Source organism: Ipomoea nil, unplaced genomic scaffold (genome assembly GCF_001879475.1).
Source record: "Ipomoea nil cultivar Tokyo-kokei standard unplaced genomic scaffold, Asagao_1.1 scaffold0804, whole genome shotgun sequence".
Taxonomy (NCBI): Eukaryota; Viridiplantae; Streptophyta; class Magnoliopsida; order Solanales; family Convolvulaceae; genus Ipomoea; species Ipomoea nil.
The window spans coordinates 703,307-726,493 of record NW_017617232.1 but is presented as its reverse complement, the minus strand read 5'-3'; the positions used below and the strand labels follow the sequence as shown (position 1 = coordinate 726,493).

The 23,187-nt window shown below is 33.3% G+C and overlaps 1 protein-coding gene across 2 annotated transcripts; it reads right to left on the bottom strand.

Annotated features, from left to right (window-relative positions):
• Nucleotides 1–17,027: 17,027 nt before the first annotated feature.
• LOC109177311 (3-hydroxybenzoate 6-hydroxylase-like) lies at nt 17,028–22,981 on the bottom strand. Of its 2 annotated transcripts, none has more exons than XM_019326625.1 (6): nt 22,843–22,981; nt 21,870–22,016; nt 18,737–18,787; nt 18,140–18,308; nt 17,712–17,943; nt 17,028–17,597 (listed from the first exon to the last, which is right to left on the bottom strand). In XM_019326625.1, exons 1-6 carry the CDS (start codon nt 22,932–22,934, stop codon nt 17,074–17,076), a joined length of 1,215 nt encoding a protein of 404 aa, XP_019182170.1. In that variant the 5' UTR covers nt 22,935–22,981; the 3' UTR covers nt 17,028–17,073. The 2 variants fall into 2 exon arrangements, with proteins under 2 accessions (XP_019182170.1, XP_019182171.1); XM_019326626.1 differs by having other exon boundaries at nt 18,218–18,308.
• Between the last annotated feature and the right edge of the window lie 206 nt (nt 22,982–23,187).

The window sequence follows — 23,187 nt, the reverse complement described above, 5'->3', positions numbered from 1 at the left end:
GTGTTGATCGAGTATGGTGGTTTAGGAGTGGCGAGTACATATATATATGCGAGTTCAGGTGCGGCGGTGCGGCATCACCAATAGTTCAACAAATATACACTATTAACGTTAGGAAAATACACAACAAAAAAATAGAGGAAAATTAGGTACCCATCACCAAACACACACCATTAGGTGTGAGTAAAAACACCATACAGTGTTGGGAAATACCCCATTGGAGTGGTGAGTTATATGGTGTAATTTTTTTGGGTCTATTGTGTATTTTGTGATGTTTTATTGCATTTCATTGTGGTGTGTTTTTCATACACTGTTGGTGCATATTGTTAACACTGTTGGTGTATTCTGGAATTTCGCCGCACCGCCGCACGGGAAGACCCCGCCGCATTTGAACTTTATTCATATATATATATATATATATATATATATATATATATATATATATATATATATATATATATATATATATATATATAATTTTTTGACTCGATTTCAGAAAAAGAAAAAAAAAAAAGAGAGTAAATAAAAAGCGAGGTGAAGTGATACAAAAATAACTCTGTTCGGTTTTTTAGTCGATCTATAAGAGGAGAGCATATGAAAAACGTAACCGATTCTTTCCTTTCTTTGGGCCCCTAAACGTCTGCTGGGAGTTTCGGGTTTAATACCGATATTTTTGCAACAAATCCAATAAATCTAAGTGTAGTGCTTGGTGTATTGATCTTTTTTGGAAAGGAAGTATGTGCGAGTTGTTTATTTCAAGAATAGGCTGGACCAACCAGCTGTATCCTTTAGTTTTCCTTAGAACTAGGAGAGAGGGGTGCATGATCTCGCGAATTACTTCTGAATCAATTAAGAAATTCACTGTAAGAACCATAGCATTTCGTGATTTATTGGTAAATCTACTTCGATTCTCTCTCAACCAATAATGCGAGACTATTAACATGGTTAAAGCAAATCGTTTGAAGTCATGATATATATATATATATATATATATATATATATATATATATATATATATATATATATATATATATATATATATATATATATATACCTATACTATATATAAAAATAAAATCATGAAATTTTAACTTCCCGTCCAATTCCTAAAAAATCTCTCTTCCTAATAAAATATATTGATTTCTACTTTCACATTCGTACAATAATTCTGCGTTAAAATTCTATTCTAATATAATAAAATAGTGTAATACAATCTATACTTCTATACTATATATAAAAACAAAATCCTGAAATTTTAACTTCCCCCCAATTCCTAAAAAATCTCTCTTCCTATAAAATATATTGATTTCTACTTTCCCATTCGTACAATAATTCTGCGTTAAAATTCTATTCTAATATTATAAAATAGTGTAATACAATCTATACTATATATAAATATAAAATCCTGAAATTTTAACTTCCGGCCCAATTCCTAAAATATCTCTCTTCATAATAAAATATATTGATTTCTACTTTCACATTCGTACAATAATTCTGCGTCAAAATTCTATTCTAATATTACAAAATAGTGTAATACAATCTATACTATATATAAAAACAAAATCCTGAAATTTTAACTTCCCGCCCAATTCCTAAAAAATCTCTCTTCCTAATAAAATATATTGATTTCTACTTTCACATTCGTACAATAATTCTGCGTTAAAATTCTATTCTAATATTATAAAATAGTGTAATACAATCTATATACTATATATACAAACAAAATCCTGAAATTTTAACTTTCCGCTCCATTCCTAAAAAATCTCTCTTCCTATAAAATATATTGATTTCTACTTTGCCATTCGTACAATAATTTTGCGTTAAAATTCTATTCTAATATTATAAAATAGTGTAATACAATCTATACTATATATAAATACAAAATCCTGAAATTTTAACTTCCCGCCCAATTCCTAAAAAATCTCTCTTCCAAATAAAATATAGTGATTTCTACTTTCCCATTCGTACAATAATTCTGCGTTAAAATTCTTTTCTAATATTATAAAATAGTTTAATACAATCTAATACTATATATAAAAACAAAATCCTGAAATTTTAACTTCCCGCCCCATTCCTAAAAAATCTCTCTTCCTAATAAAATACATTGATTTCTACTTTCCCATTCGTACAATAATTCTGCGTCAAAATTCTATTCTAATATTATAAAATAGTGTAATACAATCTATTCTATATATATAAACAAAATCCTGAAATTTTAACTTCCCGCCCAATTCCTAAAAAATCTCTCTTCCTAATAAAATATATTGATTTCTACTTTCCTATTCGTACAATAATTCTGCGTTAAAATTCTATTCTAATATTATAAAATAGTGTAATACAATCTATTCTATATATAAAAACAAAATCCTGAAATTTTAACTTCCCGCCCAATTCCTAAAAAATCTCTCTTCCTAATAAAATATATTGATTTCTACTTTCCTATTCGTACAATAATTCTGCGTTAAAATTCTATTCTAATATTATAAAATAGTGTAATACAATCTATACTATATATAAAAACAAAATCCTGAAATTTTAACTTCCCGTCCAATTCCTAAAAAATCTCTCTTCCTAATAAAATATATTGATTTCTACTTTGCTATTCGTACAATAATTCTGCGTTAAAATTCTATTCTAATATTATAAAATAGTGTAATACAATCTATTACTATATATAATAACAAAATCCTGAAATTTTAACTTTCCGCCCAATTCCTAAAAAATCTATCTTCCTAATAAAATATATTGATTTCTACTTTCCCATTCGTACAATAATTATGCGTTAAAATTCTATTCTAATATTATAAAATAGTGTAATACAATCTATTACTATATATAATAACAAAATCCTGAAATTTTAACTTCCCGCCGAATTCCTAAAAAATCTCTCTTCCTAATAAAATATATTGATTTCTACTTTCTCATTCGTACAATAATTATGCGTTAAAATTCTATTCTAATATTATAAAATAGTGTAATACAATCTATACTATATATAAAAACAAAATCCTGAAATTTTAACTTCCCGCCCAATTCCTAAAAAATCTCTCTTCCTAATAAAATATATTGATTTCTACTTTCTCATTCGTACAATAATTCTGCGTTAAAAATCTATCCTAATATTATAAAATAGTGTAATATAATCTATACTATATATAAAAACAAAATCCTGAAATCGGCCTCCTTAGCGGGCCACCTTGCCGGCTAAACCGGCCTTTAATTTTTTATATATTTTTTTAAGTTGTAAAGTGTCAAAATTTCGACAAGGCATAACTTTTTACTCCGTTGTCCGTTTTGGACAAATGTTTTTTTGAAATCGCGTATTTTTTTGAGATCTATCCACCGCAAACTGTCGTAGGCGGTTTGGCCCACCAATTTCTATAAAAAATACTTTATTAAAAAATTTTAATTAAACAATTGTCCCGTGCATTATTTAATAATCTTTCTTTATAATTGGTCAAATTATTTAATTATGGTAAATTTGGAAATAATTAATGATGGTAATAGAAATCCTAGAAGAATATAGAATTGAACAATATTTAATTATTGTTATATTATTATTGTGACTCACGGAATACAAGAGTTAATGCCATTTTTGGTCCTAGACTTATTGGGGCATTGACACTTTTCATCCTCCATAATAAAAATTGCCACTTAGTAGCCACTGTTTTTGATCGTTGGACAGTTTTGATCCTCCGTCAATGACGCCGTTTGTTGACCGTGAATTAGAAGGGGTTTTCTGTCTTTTTATGTTCTAATCCTTGTATTTCTCCATCCATTGGTCACTGCTACATCCATTTCTTCAAACTGAGGTTATCCGCTTCAATCCTTTCTAACATTAAGAAACCTTCTTCACCCAACTAACAATCACAAATTTTACATTTGACATCAATCTCAAAATAATGGAAACAAGTGCAGTTGGAAAAGAAAGGGCGTTAGTCCATGCCTGTGGAAATTTTGTCGAGCATACAACATAACTAGCAAAGTCAGGAATATCACCCAACCCCTCCCTTAACCTTTCTGCATCAACTATAACAGGTATGCCCCTACTCTTTGCCTCCTGCACTACAATCAAAGCAGTCTCATGCAGCCACCCATCTAAGTAGACAATATTTACTCCAAGCGCTGAAGACAATTTTGATTTGGGTATGTAGACCCTCAGATATCATGGGTGGATATCCTGGAGTGAAAATGGACGTGTGAGTTTTTTTTTTTTTTTTTTTTTTTTTTTTTTTTTGGTTGTCAACAATGACATATTTGAATGGTGAGTTTCCTCCTTTGGACACCACCATAAAAGATGTATCAACACCATCCCTTTCAAGCTCATCAAGTATTCTTTCGCCATGCGAGTCATCAGCAACCTTAGATATGATCCTTGGATTAAGACCAAGACGAATTTTATCATCCGGGTTTTATCAAAGTATTGCCAGTGTTACCACCTCCTTGAACCTCAAAGCTGGTGCTCCGAATTTTATCATCCGGGTTGGGGAATGAAGCTACAGCAGCCAGGAAGTCAACACCGGCCATTCCAACACCTCAGACAATGCGATTTTTGGGGAGCGGCGGATTCCACATTTTCAGCTTGAAACTTCAATGAATTTCAGGTAGAATAACAGAGTTTTTGAGGTTGTGCACCAAGTAGTTGTGGTCAGAGAGAGAGAGAGAGATGGAAAGGATATTTGTGGTCAATATGGAAGGGAGGACTTACAGGTGCAAATTCTACATCACACCATCTACAACTACTATTTACCATAGGAGGGTTCGCCGACCTGCTGCCCTCTCTGCTTCGCCGGAACCAAAAACCACCGGCGAAGGCCCCAACCTTGCCGGATCTGTTGCTGCACCCCCAGATCTGCCTTACTGGTCCGTCGCCGGAAGGAGTTACTGCCTCGTATGCTCGCTGCCGTACCCACAACTCGCCGGAGAAGAACCTCGCTGCTACTCACTACCGACGGTTACTACTTAGCCGCCAAGTCTCGCCATCTCGCCTCACAGGAGTCACAGCAGCGCTGGTCTAAACAAGATTAGAAGAATAAGACATAAAAAGACAGAAAAACCCTTCTAATTCACGGTCAACAAACGACTTCATTGACGGAGGATCAAAACTGTCCAACGATCAATAACAGTGTCTACTAAGTGGCAATTTTTATTATGAAGGATGAAAAGTGTCGATGCCTCAATAAGTCTAGGACCAAAAATGGCATTAACTCCAGAATACAATACAAGAATATTTAATTATGGTTATATTATTATTGTGCCTCACGACCATTATATACTAACAGTACTTGAAAAGAAACTAATAATAATAATAATAATAATAATAATAATAATAATAATAATAATAATATAAGTGGTAATAATAATATCTAAAAGTAATTAAGTGTTAATAATAATAGTAAGAATATTAACGTAAGAGTTGTAACATAGAATAAATTGTAATAATTAATAACTATAGTCTAGGATTCAATTTGGAATTTTCAGGAAAGATAAACGACCTCTGGTGAAATTAACTCTTAAATAATTATATATCGATTTAAATATTCTTAATATATTACAACAATTCCATTCCGTGCATCGCACGGGTGAAAATACTAGTATTATTAATAGAGTTAATTACCAAATCATTGACTATAGATAAATTACCAATTTGGTTCTTGACTATTTTTTTTAACCAATTAAGTCCTTCAACTTTAAAAATCTTAACCAATTTGGTCCTCCGTTAGTTTTTCCATTAGACTTCCATTAACTTGGGACCAAATTGGTAATTTTGATATAGTTAAAGGACCATTTCAATAATTAACTTTAGGGGTGGCAATTCGATTTGATTTTCCTGAACCAAACTGTACCGAACAACCGAACGATAATGAATTATTATATATACCGAACGATTCGGTTAAAAATCGAAAGGAAATATCGTTTGATTTTATAATAATAATAATAATAATAATAATAATAATAATAATAATAATAATAATAATAATAATAATAATAATAATAATAAACAGAGAAGAAGTCACAATGTTACAAATAAAAAATCCAATTAGAATTTTCACTATTAATATTAAAAAATTCTAAAAATAAAATTTCAATAATCTCACTATTAATATTTAAAAATGAAAAAAATAAATCCACAATATTACAAATAAAAAATCCAATTAGAATTCTCACTATTGATATTAAAAAATTCGAAAACAAAATTAACTATAGGATTCGAACAACCATTTAATATTGTATAGAAATAATGGTTTTATCATATAATCCAAGTTAGCCTTTTTTTTTTTTTTTTTTTTTTTTTTTTTTTTTTTAAATTTCGGTATATTTAATATATATACAATATATATGGGGTGGGAGAGTGGGGGCAACTGTCGCCATTGTAGCTTCGTCATTGTCGGCAGCCAACCAACAAACACTCGAGTGCTTATTCGATGATTCCCAGGTGCTTATATTAATTCATGCATTCTTGTATTTTAAGATTGTCTTATATAGTTAATCAAATTTGGACTAAATTTTATTCTCTTTACACCAAATTAAAATAAGATTGCTTAACTTTATTCATTGCCATTTTCATCGAGTATAAATATTTTCCCATCACCAAATTTGAGTTTGAGCACACCACCTCAAGTCGAAAGAGGTTTGCACAGCACATGTTTTCTTTAATCCTTGCATATTTTTGTTTGTCTAATGCCATTATATGATGATTTGAATTTTAAAAGCTTAGAAACAAGATCGAAACATGCTTATATGCTTGAATGGTCTTACCTCACAGTTAACTACCCAGTATTACACAATGCTTTATGTTGTATATTAAACTCATGGTTACTAGCTTCTTACAGTAGTCAGAAACTATCATTATATATATGAAATATTGACAAAACAAAATTAGGCTTTAGATGAGAGTTTTACTTATATAAACCTGTGAATCTGAAATATTTTGATATTTAGTGATTGGTAAAATTAATATATTTCGAAGTTTGACTATCAAAACTAATTTTATGGGAAAAAATCACAAAAATACGTGTAGATCATAAAATTAAAATTTCAATGTCAATACTGTTATGACTTAGTGTTTTGATTACATTGAAAGTGGTTTTATTTCATTTATATTTAGGAAGTATGACTACATTTTCTATACACCGTGAGTCCATGACAACATCTCATTTGAAAATATTGAGTTTGAGCATCCTTCATACTTAAAAGGTTATTATTTTCATCTTCGGTTCAATAGTAGAATTTTAATGTGGATGGACTGTTTATTTGTAAATTTATCTAAAAAAAAGTCTGCTCCCACCTTTCCAAATTATTACTACTTTTTAAAATGTAAAATGTCCTAAAAGTTCAATAATTTCCATGCTTTTTTATATCTTTAATTACTTGATTCATCATGTACATTTTCTAAGGTGTAATTGGTAAATAGAGTAACCATTGAAAAGTTCAAGGTATTCAATAGTATTAATAATATATTCATGATAGGAAATGCTATAAAGTTTATATTATTTATTTATTAATATTTATGGGCGATTCCCTTAGGGAGTTTGCATCCATCTACAAATCTCTAAATAATTTGTCAAAAAATTCAACAAACTCTTGAAGGAAGAGAAAGTCTATAATAATGAGCAAATTTATAATATGGGATGAAGCATCGACGCACAAACATTATTTTGAGGCTTTGGACAAAAGCATGAGGCATCTATTGGGGTTCGTCGTACCGGGTAATGCTAAAAAGACTTTTGGTTGAAAGATAGTAGTTTTGGGCGACGATTTTAGACAGATCCTACCCGTTATTCTGAAAGCAACGAGACCAGTAGTTGTCGGAGCCACTATTAATTCTCTGTACCTGTGGACAAATTGCAAGGTATTAATGCTCACCAAGAACTTGAGACTATGGAGCTTAGCTTCAGACGAAGATAAACGAACGGTTGATTGATTTTCAAAATAGATTGCAAACATCGGAGATGGGATTGCAGGTGTTGTAAACGACGATTCATCTGAGATCGATATTTCAGCACGGTTTTTGTTGAAGTGTGGACACGATCCTATAGTTACTATAGTGGAAACCACCTTCACAAGCTTGAGATATGGAATGCTTTGTAACACCTCTGAATTTTAAGATATTTAAAGCCTATAAAATAAAGGCGAATCTAATATTTAAATCCCAAACAGAGCACAAACGAAACATAATAGTCGGGGTGCTATGCCACATCTAATCTAGAGAACCCAGATGCACAGGCTAAACTATCTTACAAAGCATAAACCATCATGAATATCCAAAAGTAAATCAAGGCACGCAGACCATTTCATCAAGGCTAAAACTATCTAAACTAAGTCCACGAATCCGACTTAGCGCGCTCCGAAGTTACTCAATTGGTCCTGAAAAACATTCGGTGTAACAACCGTCAGCGAATAATACTGGTAACCCACTCCAACGCATTAAGTACAATATAGGTAGATATAAGAAATCATTTTGAAACTGGAATACATATATACTTACGAGACTCTAATTTAAATCTAAGATCAAGACTCAAGACACAGTAATAGACCCGACAATATAGAATAATCATAAGGACTAGCATGCATCCTAAGAACACGTTACAGGACATAATGGACAGATAAGCATATAAGTAGCAAATAGAAACAACAAAGGAATTCAAGACAGTCAATTAGCAAGTAAACATCAAAGCACACAATCCATCTTCCAACCTTATACCAAGTTCCAACCTTGTAGCTCCCCTCCGTCCTTATATCAGTTCCAACCTATACCTCCAGGCCACCCTTATATCGCCTCCCTTATTCCTCCGGGCAACTACATGCCTCCACCAATAATCCACCTATCAACCACCAACATATCAAGATAGTGTCGCAGTGCCATTCACATGATCTGCACCTCTAGTGCCAATATCAAGGGGTCAGCGCATATAGCACTGACATGACACCGCAGCCCTTATAACCTGAACCATGCTCAACGGCAAGCTAGTCGAAGGTGGGTTTGTGCCTTTAGCACAGTAACCGCTAGTCCTGTACCTTTAATACAATGACCGGGCACAAGTGGTGCCAACCGCCAACAATTCATTTCCACCAATCACAATCTCATCATCATCATTAATCACACCGACCATTGCGCAATGATCGCGATACCCATCACCATTCAATCAATCAACACATAATCAATCAATAACAATCAAGTCATAACAATAACGACACGCACTAAACATAAATTCCTAGAACGGTATTCAAAACATCAAACAAGACTCGCACACGACAAACGAGGTACAACGGGACACGGGGAAACATCAAACGGGAAAAAACATCACGACCCATAACCACTTTCCAGCGGGTGGAGGACTACCCGCCGGTGGCGACTCACTATTCCAGCGACTACCCACTGGAACAGTACATTCGGGCAGCGGGTAGGTGGCGGGTACCCGTGCCCCCACCTACCCCCCACTGATACTCAGACATACCAATATCTTTTCGGTTCCAGGATCTCTCGTGGAACCCAAAACCATACCCAGACACATTCAAACACATAACGACGACACCATGGATTCAATTAATGGAATTAAATCAATAATCATTCCAAATAAGTTCTGACACGATTCCTAAACATGCCAAGACCCAACATAAATCATATAATGGTTCAGGAGCATCCGGAACCACAAAAATATCAAGAAATCTATATGCAAAGTCCTAAACACAAGTCCTAGGCTAGACTCGCCCAAATATACCAAGAACAAAATAATACGAAATTCACGATATAAACCCTAGGGCTCTAGACATAATTAAAATACGAAATCATACATATAGTCAATCACAATATCAAGAACATCAAGATTATCAAATAAACACAATATAAATCCTATGTAAGGGCTCTATCAATAATCAATCACAGAATTACACATACGATTATCAAAGGAGCCAATGAATAAGATATAGCAAGGAAAATAAGTTTTGTAAGACATGTGTTACCTCTTAGCCTTAATTAATCCTCCCTTCGCTATTAAGGTTCTTCTTTAAGATTTCCTTCCGATTGATCTCCCTAGGCTTGGTGGTGGGGAATCTCCCGGGGAATAATTTCGTGTAATACAACTATAGGTGGTAAGTGTTCTAATTGCTTTCTAATCCTCTATTTATAGAGTTGGGAATCCTAATCAGACTCTGAATAGTAAAGACCTATAATCTACTCCTAACAGGTTTATAGGTCTAAGATTCCTAATTAGAATCCGACTGGTAAAAGGTCTACTCTCTTTATTCCTGATAGGCTTAAGACTCTAGTTTAAGCAAGGGTCCACGATCCATGGTGGACCACATTAATTAATTAAAGGGAATCCTATTCAAATTAAATCCTTTCTAATTATTATTAATGGAATTAATTAAATAATTAATCCAGGATTAAAGGCCGTAACACGGGGTGTTACATGCTTGATGAGTCGCAACTGAAAGGCTGAGCAATCCTCTCGCCGACTTTAAATATCGTTGATCAAATTAATCAGTACATGTGCGACATGAATATTGCAAAAGGACGAACATATTCAAGTTGTGGTTCGTTGTGTAAGGCAGAATCAGATAGTGAAAATCTATCAGAAGTACACACTGTTGAATTCTTAAATTGTTTGAGATTGTCTGGTCTTCCTAAACATTCATTAACATTAGAGCTCGGTGCACCTGTTACGTTATTGCGGAACATAGATCACTATCTTCGTCTTTGTAACGGTGCGCGGCTCATCGTCACAAGGTTGGTAGATCACATAGTCGAAGCAAAAATAGTTAATGTAGACACAAGAAGGAACCAAAGTTCTTATTCCCTGAATGTCTCTCACTCCTTTTGATACGAGATTGCCCTTCAAGTTCCTGCGTAAACAATTTCCGTTGATGCTTGCATATGCCATGTGTAACACCCCTGATTTTCGAGACTTTTAAAAACTTATATAATAAAAGTAATTCCATTATAAATTCCCAAACAGAGCATAACTAAACATAAGTGTCAGGGTGCTATGGCACATCTGAGCTGGAGATTTCAGATGCACAGGCTAAACTATCTAAACAACAGAGATCCTCAAATCAATATCAAGTACATCATCAGGGTATGCAGGCTGATAAAAGAACTAAACTAGCTAAGCCCTCGGGCCCAACTAGCGCGCTCCGGAGCTACTCATTTGTACCTGAAAGCCAAATATATCTGTTCAGCGAATAATGCTGGTAACCCACTCTAACGCGTTAAAATACAATATATATATATATATATATATATATATATATATATATATATATATATATATATATATATATATATATATATATATATATATATATATATATATATATATATATATATATATAAGGAAACCCATTTTGAAGCCGGAATAGATATATACTTATGAAACTCTAATTTAAAACTGAGAATAGACTCAACAGGTAATGGTAGGCACATTCATCAAATATAATCACCCATATAAAGATATTATCATACACCCTAAGGTCACAAGACTATTTCACATCATTCATATCAGTATTCAATCATTATCTCAACATGTAAACACATTTGGTGGTGCCGTAGGACCAATCGCATGTCCATACATGAGGGTCAGTGCATATAGCTCTGACACGGCCCCGAAGCACCCTGCCTTGTACCGCAACACAAGGGTATTGATCGCAACCAATCGATGAACCGCAGCTCGTATAGTAACGTTTGATCGCAACCAGATTATGGACCGCAGCCCTATATATATATATATATATATATATATATATATATATATATATATATATATATATATATATATATATTTATATATATATTTATATACCTGATCGATCGCAATCGGTCTGGTTAACAGCCGATGGTTCTCAACCCATCCAACTGCCTGTATAGCAAATTGATCGCAACCAATTGGGGTATCATGCACACATAACACATAACCAAGCACATGCAACCCACATTAACACATAGGGAGGGGGGGGGGGGATAACATATATATAAACTTATGCGTGGTCAACCACATTACTAGAGATATGCCTAAGGGGTTCATACATCTTTCACCTAGGCCAACGGGATACCAATTTGACTAGCATACAATACACAAGACTCTTTCATCCTACGAACGGCACCCGAAACATCAAACTAGACTCAGGCACGACAAACGGGGTCCAATGGGACACCACGGGACACGGAGAAACATCAAACGGTGAAAACCACCATATTCCACATTAGAATTTCCAGCGGGTGGCCGGCGGGTGAAGGACCACCCGCCGGCTGCCCGCCAGCGGCACAACACAAGGCAACGGCCTCATTGGGGCAGCGGGTACCCCTGCCCCCACCTACCCCCACTGACTCTTATGTAATGAATCGGTCCCGGGATCTTTCGTGGAACCCGAAACCATATCCAGACACATTTAAACACAAATGACGACACCACGTAATCAAGTAATCGATTAAGATCACGAATCACATTAAATACATCCTAACACGACTTCTAAACATAATCAAGACTCAATACCCGAACATGCAAAAGCCGCCCAAACTTAGCCAGAATATCACAATACGAAATCCATGATTTAACCCTAGGGCTCTAGTCATATTTAAAGCACAAGATCCTAGTTTTATCTTAAAATCAAGAACATCAAGATTATCAAGATCAACACACAAATATCAAGATCTTCTCATAAGCATCAAGATTATCAAGATCAACACATAAGATCATCTCATAAACATCAAGATTATCTTATAATCATGAAATCATCATAAAAGCCTTATCAAGATACAAGCATAGAATTGCATATCCATGGAGCCAAAGAAGAAGATTATAGCAAGGAAAATAGGTTTTGTTGAGACATGGGTTACCTCTTAGCCTTAATTAATCCTCCCTTGGCTATTAAGGTTCTTCTCTAAGATTTCCATCCGATTTCTCTCCCTAGGCTTGGTGGTGGGGAATCTCCCGGGAATATTTTCGTGTAATATAACTATGGGTGGTACGGGTTCTAATTGCTTTCTAATCCCCTATTTATAGAATCAAGAATCCTAATCTTAATCTGAATAGCAAAGGCCTACTTTCTTTATTCCTAATAGATATATAGGTCTAGGATTCCTAATTAGAATCTGACTAGTAAAAGGTCTATTTTATTCCTAATAGGCTTAAGACTCTAGTTTAGGCAAGGATCCACGGTCCATGGTGGACCACATTAATTAATTAGAGGGAATCCTAACCAAATTAAACCATTTTTAATTATTATTAACAGAATTAATTAAATAATTAATCCGGGATTGAAGGCCGTAATACGGGATGTTACACCCTCCCCCCCCCTTACAAGGAGCTTCGTCCCCGAAGCTTAGAAATCATTATGGGCATAAAGAGCCTGAATCAATATAGTAGTACATAAGGAAAATATTATATGAGAAATATATACATATGCACATATAAATATACTAGGTTTAAGCCTAACTATTGTGCTAGCAAAATGCACCAAATAATAAGGTTATGAATATGCAACTCACATTATGTTAATTTTATGGATGAATAACACATGACATAGAAGTCTTACCCACGGCATGTTCATTGTCTAAATAGTTTATAATGGTTTAACATTTAGGATCACAACTTGCACCGAACATATAATTATTTATATACCTAAATAAGAGGTAAATACCATGCGGGTGAAGATTCGGATAGCCACATAATTATTATAAAGCACATATGCACATATATCAACGCAGGCGAACCATATTTACGAATGGATGCAAATATTTAATACGTTGTGTAGCATGTCGTGAGCCAAAATGCCATATATATAGGATCTATACCTAATCATTGTGCTAAACAGACTATGCCAAATACTCACAGTTACAAAATAACAAGCTTAACAGGTATAATAATTAACAATTATGTTATATGTGGAACATCCAAGTTGGCATGCCTATATGTATATAGTCGTAATTATGCTAGATATGTAGTTTTTAAGTCTATAGACATAGAGTATGAAGGCATGTGAGCATATTTCAAATCTTAAATAATAACTAGTCCTATGGAATCATGCAACACATATACGTATTATTCAACATGTTAAACTAGTGCATGATTAACAAATAAATTCACGTAGTCAACATCGTGGCATAACTAAACAATTGTCATATAAATTCAGGAAGGTTATAAATCATATAACAATTATTCAAATAGCGAAAATCAGATTTTGAGGAAAATATTGTAAGTAATTAGGAGGAAGGTTCTTGCTTCTTATGGGGTAAATAAGTGTTGGGGAGACAATAGAATTAGAACCTTTATCTTGCATATCATGAACAATGATGGATAATCACATAACAAGTATTGACCCTTATATGCAGATTGCTTGTAATTAATAATAATGTATATATGCACAGTGGGATGCTTTATAACATACAGTTTGTCTAACATGCTTTGTATATATACATGAATGCGTGTAAGTATGTATTTTAACACAAACATGCGAGCTATGTGATTTGACACAAAATACATATGAAAATATAAATCTCCACCTATAATTTGAACATGCAATTCGCATACAAATATTCTTTAATAATTTTAATCAAGTGACGTGGAGACCCATGACCTTTGGCATGACTCTGATACCAAATTGAAGCATGTGCTCCATCTCAACTAAAAATCTAAGCTGATAGTTGAATTACACATTTATGTTTATATATATTATATGCTCAACAAGACAAAAATTTAAACTTTAGGAGTTATTGCATTTACATGTAACATTGACCAAAAGGAAAAATATATACATTATTAGTAGTAAAAGTAAAACAAAGTTTTTATTTTACTTGGTAGTGCTCTTGTCACTCTTGATTTTATGGTAGTAGACACATCCCTAGAGCATATTTCGACTATTTAAATCTCACCTCATTTAAAGGTTTGGTAAAAATATCAGCTAATTACTTCTCAATGTGAATGTATAGCTATTCAATATCCTTGCGTTCTACGAAAATGTTGCTGCGTTTTTTTTTTTTTTTTTTTTTTTTTTTAAATTAGATCTAGTCAATCCAATTTTTTAAATGTAAAGTTGATTGATTTTTAGTTTTCTCCTAAGGACTTGTTCTCATATTGTCCAACACATGCACACACACAGTACTAATAAGAGCCAATAAAGTTAGGCTTATAATGAGAACTAAAAAATGCCCGTCAAATTATTTAATAAAATGAATGGTTCAGATTATTTTGATATTTTTTTTATGATTTTCCTTCTTTACCCTCTATTATATTAGTATAAACTTTAGTAATGGAATAATCCGTTAACTATTTCTTATTCTTACCTTACTCATTGATTTCTATAAGAAAGATCTTAGGTTTGAACCACATTCCAATCAGAGTTTATGTTAAACATATACTACGAATATGTAAGAATGTATTAAAAAATACAATATAAAATTTGGTCTAATAATTAGCCCTACTAAATAGTTACATAGCATTCAAAGTTCTTTAAACATCAAAGATTATAAATAATGAACCTTGAAAAATATTTTCTTGCATTTAAAAAATTAAGAAGACTTAGAGAAATTCAAACCAATAGTAGTATTTATTTAGACTATCATTTTTAGACTAAGTATTTAGACTAGTGTTATTAAAAAATTACAGATATTATTTTAGTGACAACTATAATTAATCTCTCCTATATTATCTTGCATTATACTTTGAATTACTTATTTAAATAAAAAAATTCAATATTTAATTACTTATGTAAGAACATCTCCTATTTAATCTTACATTAATATACTTTAAAGTACTTATTTAAAAATAATCATTGGACATTATTTCATTCGCACAATATTTCGGATCATGTAAAAATTTATCGTGTGCATGTCAATCCAATTAGATAATGCGTAATGTAAATTGTATGAAAGTCTGACAACTAATTGCAATTATAATGGATATAATCCCAAAAAAATTAAAATTAAAATGAAGGAAGTTTCTATGATATCTCCAAACATTAGTTTAGAGTCCTATTTATATTTTCAAATTTTACTCTCTTACTTTTACTTCATAATGTAACAAACAATGATAAACTATTTTTATCATGTGTAGATCCTCACACATAAAAAAATTTAAGAATGAGAGAATAAAGTTTGGTTGTAGAAGATGGGAGATCTACATAGTATTTTCTTATAATTTAATCTAAAAACATAATAAGTCTCAATCCAAGTTATATCTTTATATTTATGTCCATATTTTGTATTCTAAAAAATGTATACATTTTACTTTAAATGTTGTACATTTTAATTTTATTGTACAAAAGTGTTGCTACTACATTTTTGTTAGACAAAACTATACTTATATCATTATAACTTCGTTATTACTATTTAATTCTAACATTTATGACTCCATCATTATTACCATACACGTATATTCATCATATATTTTTTCTATTATTTAATTATCATTTTATTAAAATCATTATATAATTAATTTAATTGTCGATTATATTTTAATTAAATTTCTATGAATGATAAATCACATGTGTGCTTATATAATACGTATATTATTTGCATATATAATTTGAACAATAATTTTTAATTATTTATATTTATCAATGTGTTAATATTGTGCATGAATTTTCGCGCATCGCGTGTACAAAATGCTAGTTTATATGTAAGGGTAAAAATTATTATTGATATGAGAAAGTGGGAAGTACAAAACTATAATGCTACAATACACAATCTAATAACTAATAAAACATGCTTGAAATACAACATATAACACAACTAGTTAATCAACTCAAAAACCAGGACTATGTGGTCTAATGGTATCCGGGTTGGACTTCCATTTGGAAGATTGTGATTTCGAGCCTCAGTGGAGGCGTTATTGGCTCTTTGTGTTTTAGTAGGTTGAGAACTCAAAATATAGGGACCAAGCCACCTCTCAGGATTGATGTACAATCCTTTAACAAGACATCTATCTAGAATTTTTATCAAAACTTTAATACATGTCACAGTATTAATTTTATAATATTATATTGTAGTACACCTAGGCCATCCATTAAGATATACGCATTAAGTCCACACAAGCTTAACTTAGTGATTTAGTAGACAGTATTTGAGGTAATATATACCCATTAGAGCTTACCACAATCAAAATGAACATGGGATGCTCTATCCCTAAATAGAATAACTAAGATAAAGCCAGCAACAATCTTTACGAGTGGGGATGGGCTCCCCACAATGATACCAATGAGATAAGTGATAGTAGACAATCCCAAAACCCGCATTCTCCTTTCCTTCACATATTGATCTAACCCGGCTTCGATTTTCGCAATCTTTTCCTTCTTGTTGTTGCCTTCAATCCCACTCATTGCCATGCTGAGGCATCTCCCCAACACGACCGCATCTTCTAGCCCGGAGGCGCCACCTTGCCCTATGAAAGGGCCCATCACGTGCATTGCGTCCCCCGCGACAGTAACTGTCCCTTTACGCATGGTCCCAAGGAGCAAGTCCCATGGTGCACGATACCTCAAGTGCGTGGCGGACATAGAATCCAGGTCCGACAATTCTATTGTTTCGTATATGTTTGAAGGAAAGTCCTTTATTAACTCTAGAGCCATCTGTTTGATGTGTTTTGGATCATGTGGGAACTTATCACCTATCAATCACATTAGATTATAATCAGAAAAGTGAGGTCTTGTATCAATTGTCTATTCAAATTCATCAATGATTGAAGGTTTTAGTAACAAATTAGTGAAGAATTAATTTATACCTGATAATAAGTGCGTTGGAAGGGCCACAAACCAATGGATCAAGTGTTTAGTAATTGGAAGCATTCCAACCCCAATTTCTCCTTTTCTAATTTGGTGTAATTCATGTGGCATTGAATGAGCATTTGGGTAGGTGGTGAGGCCCCTAATTACACCAACATCAAATGCCCTTGACGCCTTCAACCCTAGCAACTCTGCCACTTTTGACCTCCCTCCTTCACACCCTATCACAATCTGTCATTCATAAACTCATCAAGCTTTAATATGTAACCAACAAATTTAATTTAAAAACATAAACTAAAAAATTATATTTTAGTGACCGACTTTGACACCAATTGACAAAATCAAATATTTATCAGCATACTAAAACTATAGCTAATAATTATAATAATTGAACAAACAAAATAAAATTAAATATCTGAAAAAATACCTCTGCATCAATGTAGCTCCCACAAGTGAGCAAAAGGCGTGGCGTTTTAGTAATAGAGTCAAGGTCAATGGAGACAACCTCAGAACCAAGGCGTATAGTCCCAATCGGTAATTCGTCAGCCAACGTTGTGATAAGATCACTCCTTTGCAAGCAACGTGACTCTCCAGTCCTATCCATAATCACCACCACACACATAATTAATTTAGTATATAAAAATTGATAAGTGGACTTATAGATCTAATCACTACTGGAAATTATGGAATTTCCGACCACCTGAAAATGATCTTAAATTAAGTTGATACCAAAAAGTCCAAAATGTGGTCGGAAATAGCAACAAAGGTTTTTCCGAATACCAAAAGTGGTCGGAACAAGGCTTTCAACTTGATTTAAGATCACTTTCAGGTGGTCGGAAATTCCATAATTTCCAGTAGTGAATATTAAATGTAATATTTTATTACATATTCCGTTATTTTTTCCCTTTTAAACACCTTAGTGACAATGATTGTTTAAAATTTTTATGTTTACAAATTTAAATAATTTATTCCACTCTCAATTAGTAAACATGAAAATTAAAATGTGAATGCATATCAAACTTACACATGTTCTATCTTTCGTTCTTTATTTTCGTCAATCAAGATATCACGTCCCCTGCATTAATAAGAAATACTGTATTAACATAACATTAATTTTTAAAAAATGTGAAACAATATCATAAAATTCAAACATATATTTATAGTTAAAGGTGTTGGAAAAATTAGCTTAAAATGGCATATTAAGTGGCTATTTTGTGGTACAATTATCAGTGGGGTCCACTTCCGATTTGGGTCGGGTCAAAGTGGATTCGGGTTCTTCGTAGTGAGACGAAGAGATTGATATATTGTACACTCAAAACGGATAATGGGTGAATGAGATATTGATTCTCAAAGTAGACCCATTTGAGTTGGGAAATGAAGGGAAATAGTGGACTTTGTCCCACATTGGTTTGGAAACAAGATTTGCCCCCCTTATATACAAGAGCTCTTTTGAACCTTGTAGAATTGTATAGCATAGAGGCTCTCTCTTGCGCGGGGGTGGGGGTGCAAATCAAAATCCAGCTAGAAGAGATCGAGCTCGCGTGCGCTGGCACTTGCGGGCAGGAATGTCATCCGGAAATTGGCTGGCTTTCCGGATGCTCCACAGAAGATTAAACTCATCTGTTACTGGAATTAACACTGTAGAGATCGAGCTCGCGTGCGCTGGCACTTGCGGGCAGGAATGTCATCCGGAAATTGGCTGGCTTTCCGGATGCTCCACAGAAGATTAAACTCATCTGTTACTGGAATTAACACTGTTTTAATTCCAATTTGCGGGCAGGAATGTCATCCGGAAATTGGCTGGCTTTCCGGATGCTCCACAGAAGATTAAACTCATCTGTTACTGGAATTAACACTGTTTTAATTCCAATTTTAAACCTGAGTTTAATCCTACTTAGTGGGTGACTGTTACAGGTGTTACACAATTGGTTTTAATACCAATTTAATGGCCATGTTGAATGATATCCCTCCAACATCCCTATATAAAGAGAGGTAGGACAGAAGCATTTTACACAGTGAGAAACAAAGGAATTCCAATACAGTTTTTGCTTCAAAACTTCTGCTTCTACTCTCTTCTTTACCTAGCAGTGTTCTTGCTCTTGCTTTGTTTGTCGGGTTCTTTGTTTAGGTGCTTAAACAAAGAATCGTAGCACGTTTTATCCTGGGAAACCTAGGCTATAACGCTCCTAGCACTTGTGGGAGGTAGCAAATAAGATTTTAAGGAAAAGAACTTTGTGTTCGAACTCGTGCTAAACCTATATCCAGACACTCCAGCTTTTCCTTCCCAGTTTTCTGCTTTTCCCATATAATATTGTAGAATTATTATTTTTTGGGATTTTCCACCTTTTTACCCAACAAAAGGATGGTAATAGGTCAGACCTCTTTGAAGAGAGGAGCCTGTGACCACAAATTATGTCGTGGAAACGTGTTCATCATGCTTGGTGAACACGGTCCAAAACCGCATCATTTTTACCGAAAATAATAATAATTTAGTTAATGTGCTGTTAACGGCGTTTTGCATTCTATGTTCAGATTATGAATTTACATTTATTAAATTATGAATTTTCTGTTATGAGATTATGAATTTACAGTTATGTAATTATGAATTTTCTGTATATTCATAATCTCATAACAGAAAATTCATAATCTCATAACAGAAAATTCATAATTTCATAACAGAAAATTCATAATCTCATAAAAGAAAATTCATAATTTCAAAACTACACATTCATAAATCCATGTCTGCACATTTATAATTTATGAGTGTTGAAGAAACTTGCGCGAAGAGGAAGTGAAACCGCAAAATGTGAATATGAAGAACAAAAGTCGTGTTGTTAATTAAAAAAAAAAAAGATTGGTGGAAGATAATGGTGCCCGTAGGCACCGTTACCGATTGGGACCGTGTTCACCATGGATGGTGAACACGGTTCCATGGCATAACGATTGGCCTGTGACCTGGCCTAATTAAGGCTCAGTTAGGCCTGACTTGTTAAGTTAAAAGATTAGGCTTAGGCTCATTTCAAAGTCTATTAAACATTTAAACTAAACAGGCAAAGCCTATATATACGAGGCTTGGCCTTGCAAATTTTACTGCGGACCATGGTCCATGTAGTAATGTGGTGCATAAAGGAAGTACAAACGTTATGCTGTGGAACCGTGTCCACCATGCAAAGTGGACACGGTTTTATGTTCATAATTACTGAACTATGTGTTCATAATTATAAAGCTATATATTCATAATTTTTTAACTTCATACTCATAATTATTGAAGTCTATATTCACAATTACAGAACATTATGTTCATAATTTTTGAACATCATATTCACAATTATTGAATCTCTATATTCATAATTACAGAACTATGTGTTCATAATTATGTTCACAACTCTATGATCATAATTCTAGAACTATATATTCATAATTTTTGAACTATATATTTATAATTCTGAACAGTTTTGAAACCGTGTGCATGCAGCTTGCAAGGTGGACACGGTTCACAACATAATTTGCCCAGTAAGTATTATTCTAATTACACTTTTCATTTGACAATATTTCTCTGTTCTTCAGTTTTATTTTCCACATACACTAGTTTCATTATAACAATACCAAAGTATCATTTTAATTCTAGATACTACAGTTTCATTTGGCAATTTAAATTATAAAATTATTGTACGAGCTCTATTTTGTAGTTTTATTTTCCCCACACACTAGTTTAATTATAATAACGCTAAAATATTATTTTAATTACACTCCACGTTTATTTGACAATATATGTTATTGTATGACTCTAGATTTTAGTTTCATTTTTGATGCACTAGTTTAATTTTAACAACATTAAAGTATCATTTTAATTATACTACAACTTCATTTGACAATATACGTTGTTGAATTTTTTTAGTTTCATTTTTCACACACTAGTTTAATATTGACAACACTAAAGTATCATTTTAATTTTACTACAGTTTCATTTGACAATCATAATCCGCTTAGCACTATAGATCATGGTCTACTGTATAACAATTGGGCCCCACAGGTAATGGGAGTAATTGTTGTATATATGGACGTACAACACTACATACACATTATTATAAATTATGCAATAAATGATTTGACCATATATACATATCGCAAGTGGTTAATCAATAATCACTACTCACCCCTGCAGAAGAACAGCCATGCTTCTTAGCCGGGACCCAACACCAAGTTGATCAAGTGCTCGCCATGCGTTGGGCAACAGCCCAATTCCTCCTCCATATGCTCGAAGTGTTTCTGATCTTTCTAACACTATACTTTTCAATCCTTTCCTGTACATATCATACATCTCAAATACAAGTTCCAATATGAAACAATATGTGCAACACCTTTAAAATGCTAGAAATTAAGGGTATGATAGATAATCTAATTATGTACAAATTATTTTGTATAGTTGTTATGATATATGTTGGATGGAGGCCAGATAAATGTCAAGTCCAGCACACTATCTCTCGAAAATGTGATGTTGGTCTATAAGAAAATAAAGTTGCGAGTTATAGTTTTTGGTATAGTGATAAGCGCTTGCTCTAACAAGTGGTATCAGAGTCAGGTCACAGATTCAAGACCCAGTAAGAGTAGTATAGACTGGCTGGTGTTAGGAGAGATTGTTGGGCGGAGGCCGGTAAGGGCCAAGTCCAACACCATGTGGCTAAGTGGATCGTTGGATAGAGGCCGGTAAAGGCACTACTGGAAATTCTGAAATTTCCGACCACCTGAAAGTGATCTTAAATCAAGTTGAAAGCCTTGTTTCGACCACTTTTGGTATCCGGAAAAACCCTTGTTGCTATTTCCGACCACTTTTTGCTTTCAACTTGATTTAAGATCACTTTTAGGTGGTCGAAAATTCAATAATTTCCAGTAGTGAGGGTCAAGTCCAGCACCTTGGCTCTCGAAAATGTGTGACAGTATAAAGAAATAAAGTTGCATATTCTCTACGAGCTATAGCTTTTCGCAAAATGGTAATTAAGCATTTGATTCTAACAAATACTATTGATTCAGGTCATAGATTTGAGTCCGAATAAGATACAAAATTTTCATATTTATGGTATCTGTGAGCTTAATAATACACAAATATATATAGGTAAGTTGTAATGGTACCTGTGAAGAGCAAGGGCTGTGGCAAGTCCACAAATGCCACCACCGATTATCACTATCTCATGCTTTTCACTTGCCGCCGCTGCAAATTCCATCTCTCTCTCACTCTCTCTGTGTTCTATATTAGTCAAAGTGTTGATCGAGTATGATGGTTTAGGAGTGGTGAGTACATATATTTATACTAGTGGAGTTCTCCTACATGTACTTACAAATTCTATTTCCTCACTTTTACTTTATGGTATGATAAATAAAGATTAGATATTTTTTTTTATGTGGATCTCATAAAATGTGTTTAAGAATTGTTTGAGAAAGTAAAAATTGAAAGTAAGAAATTGGAGTTTGTATTTT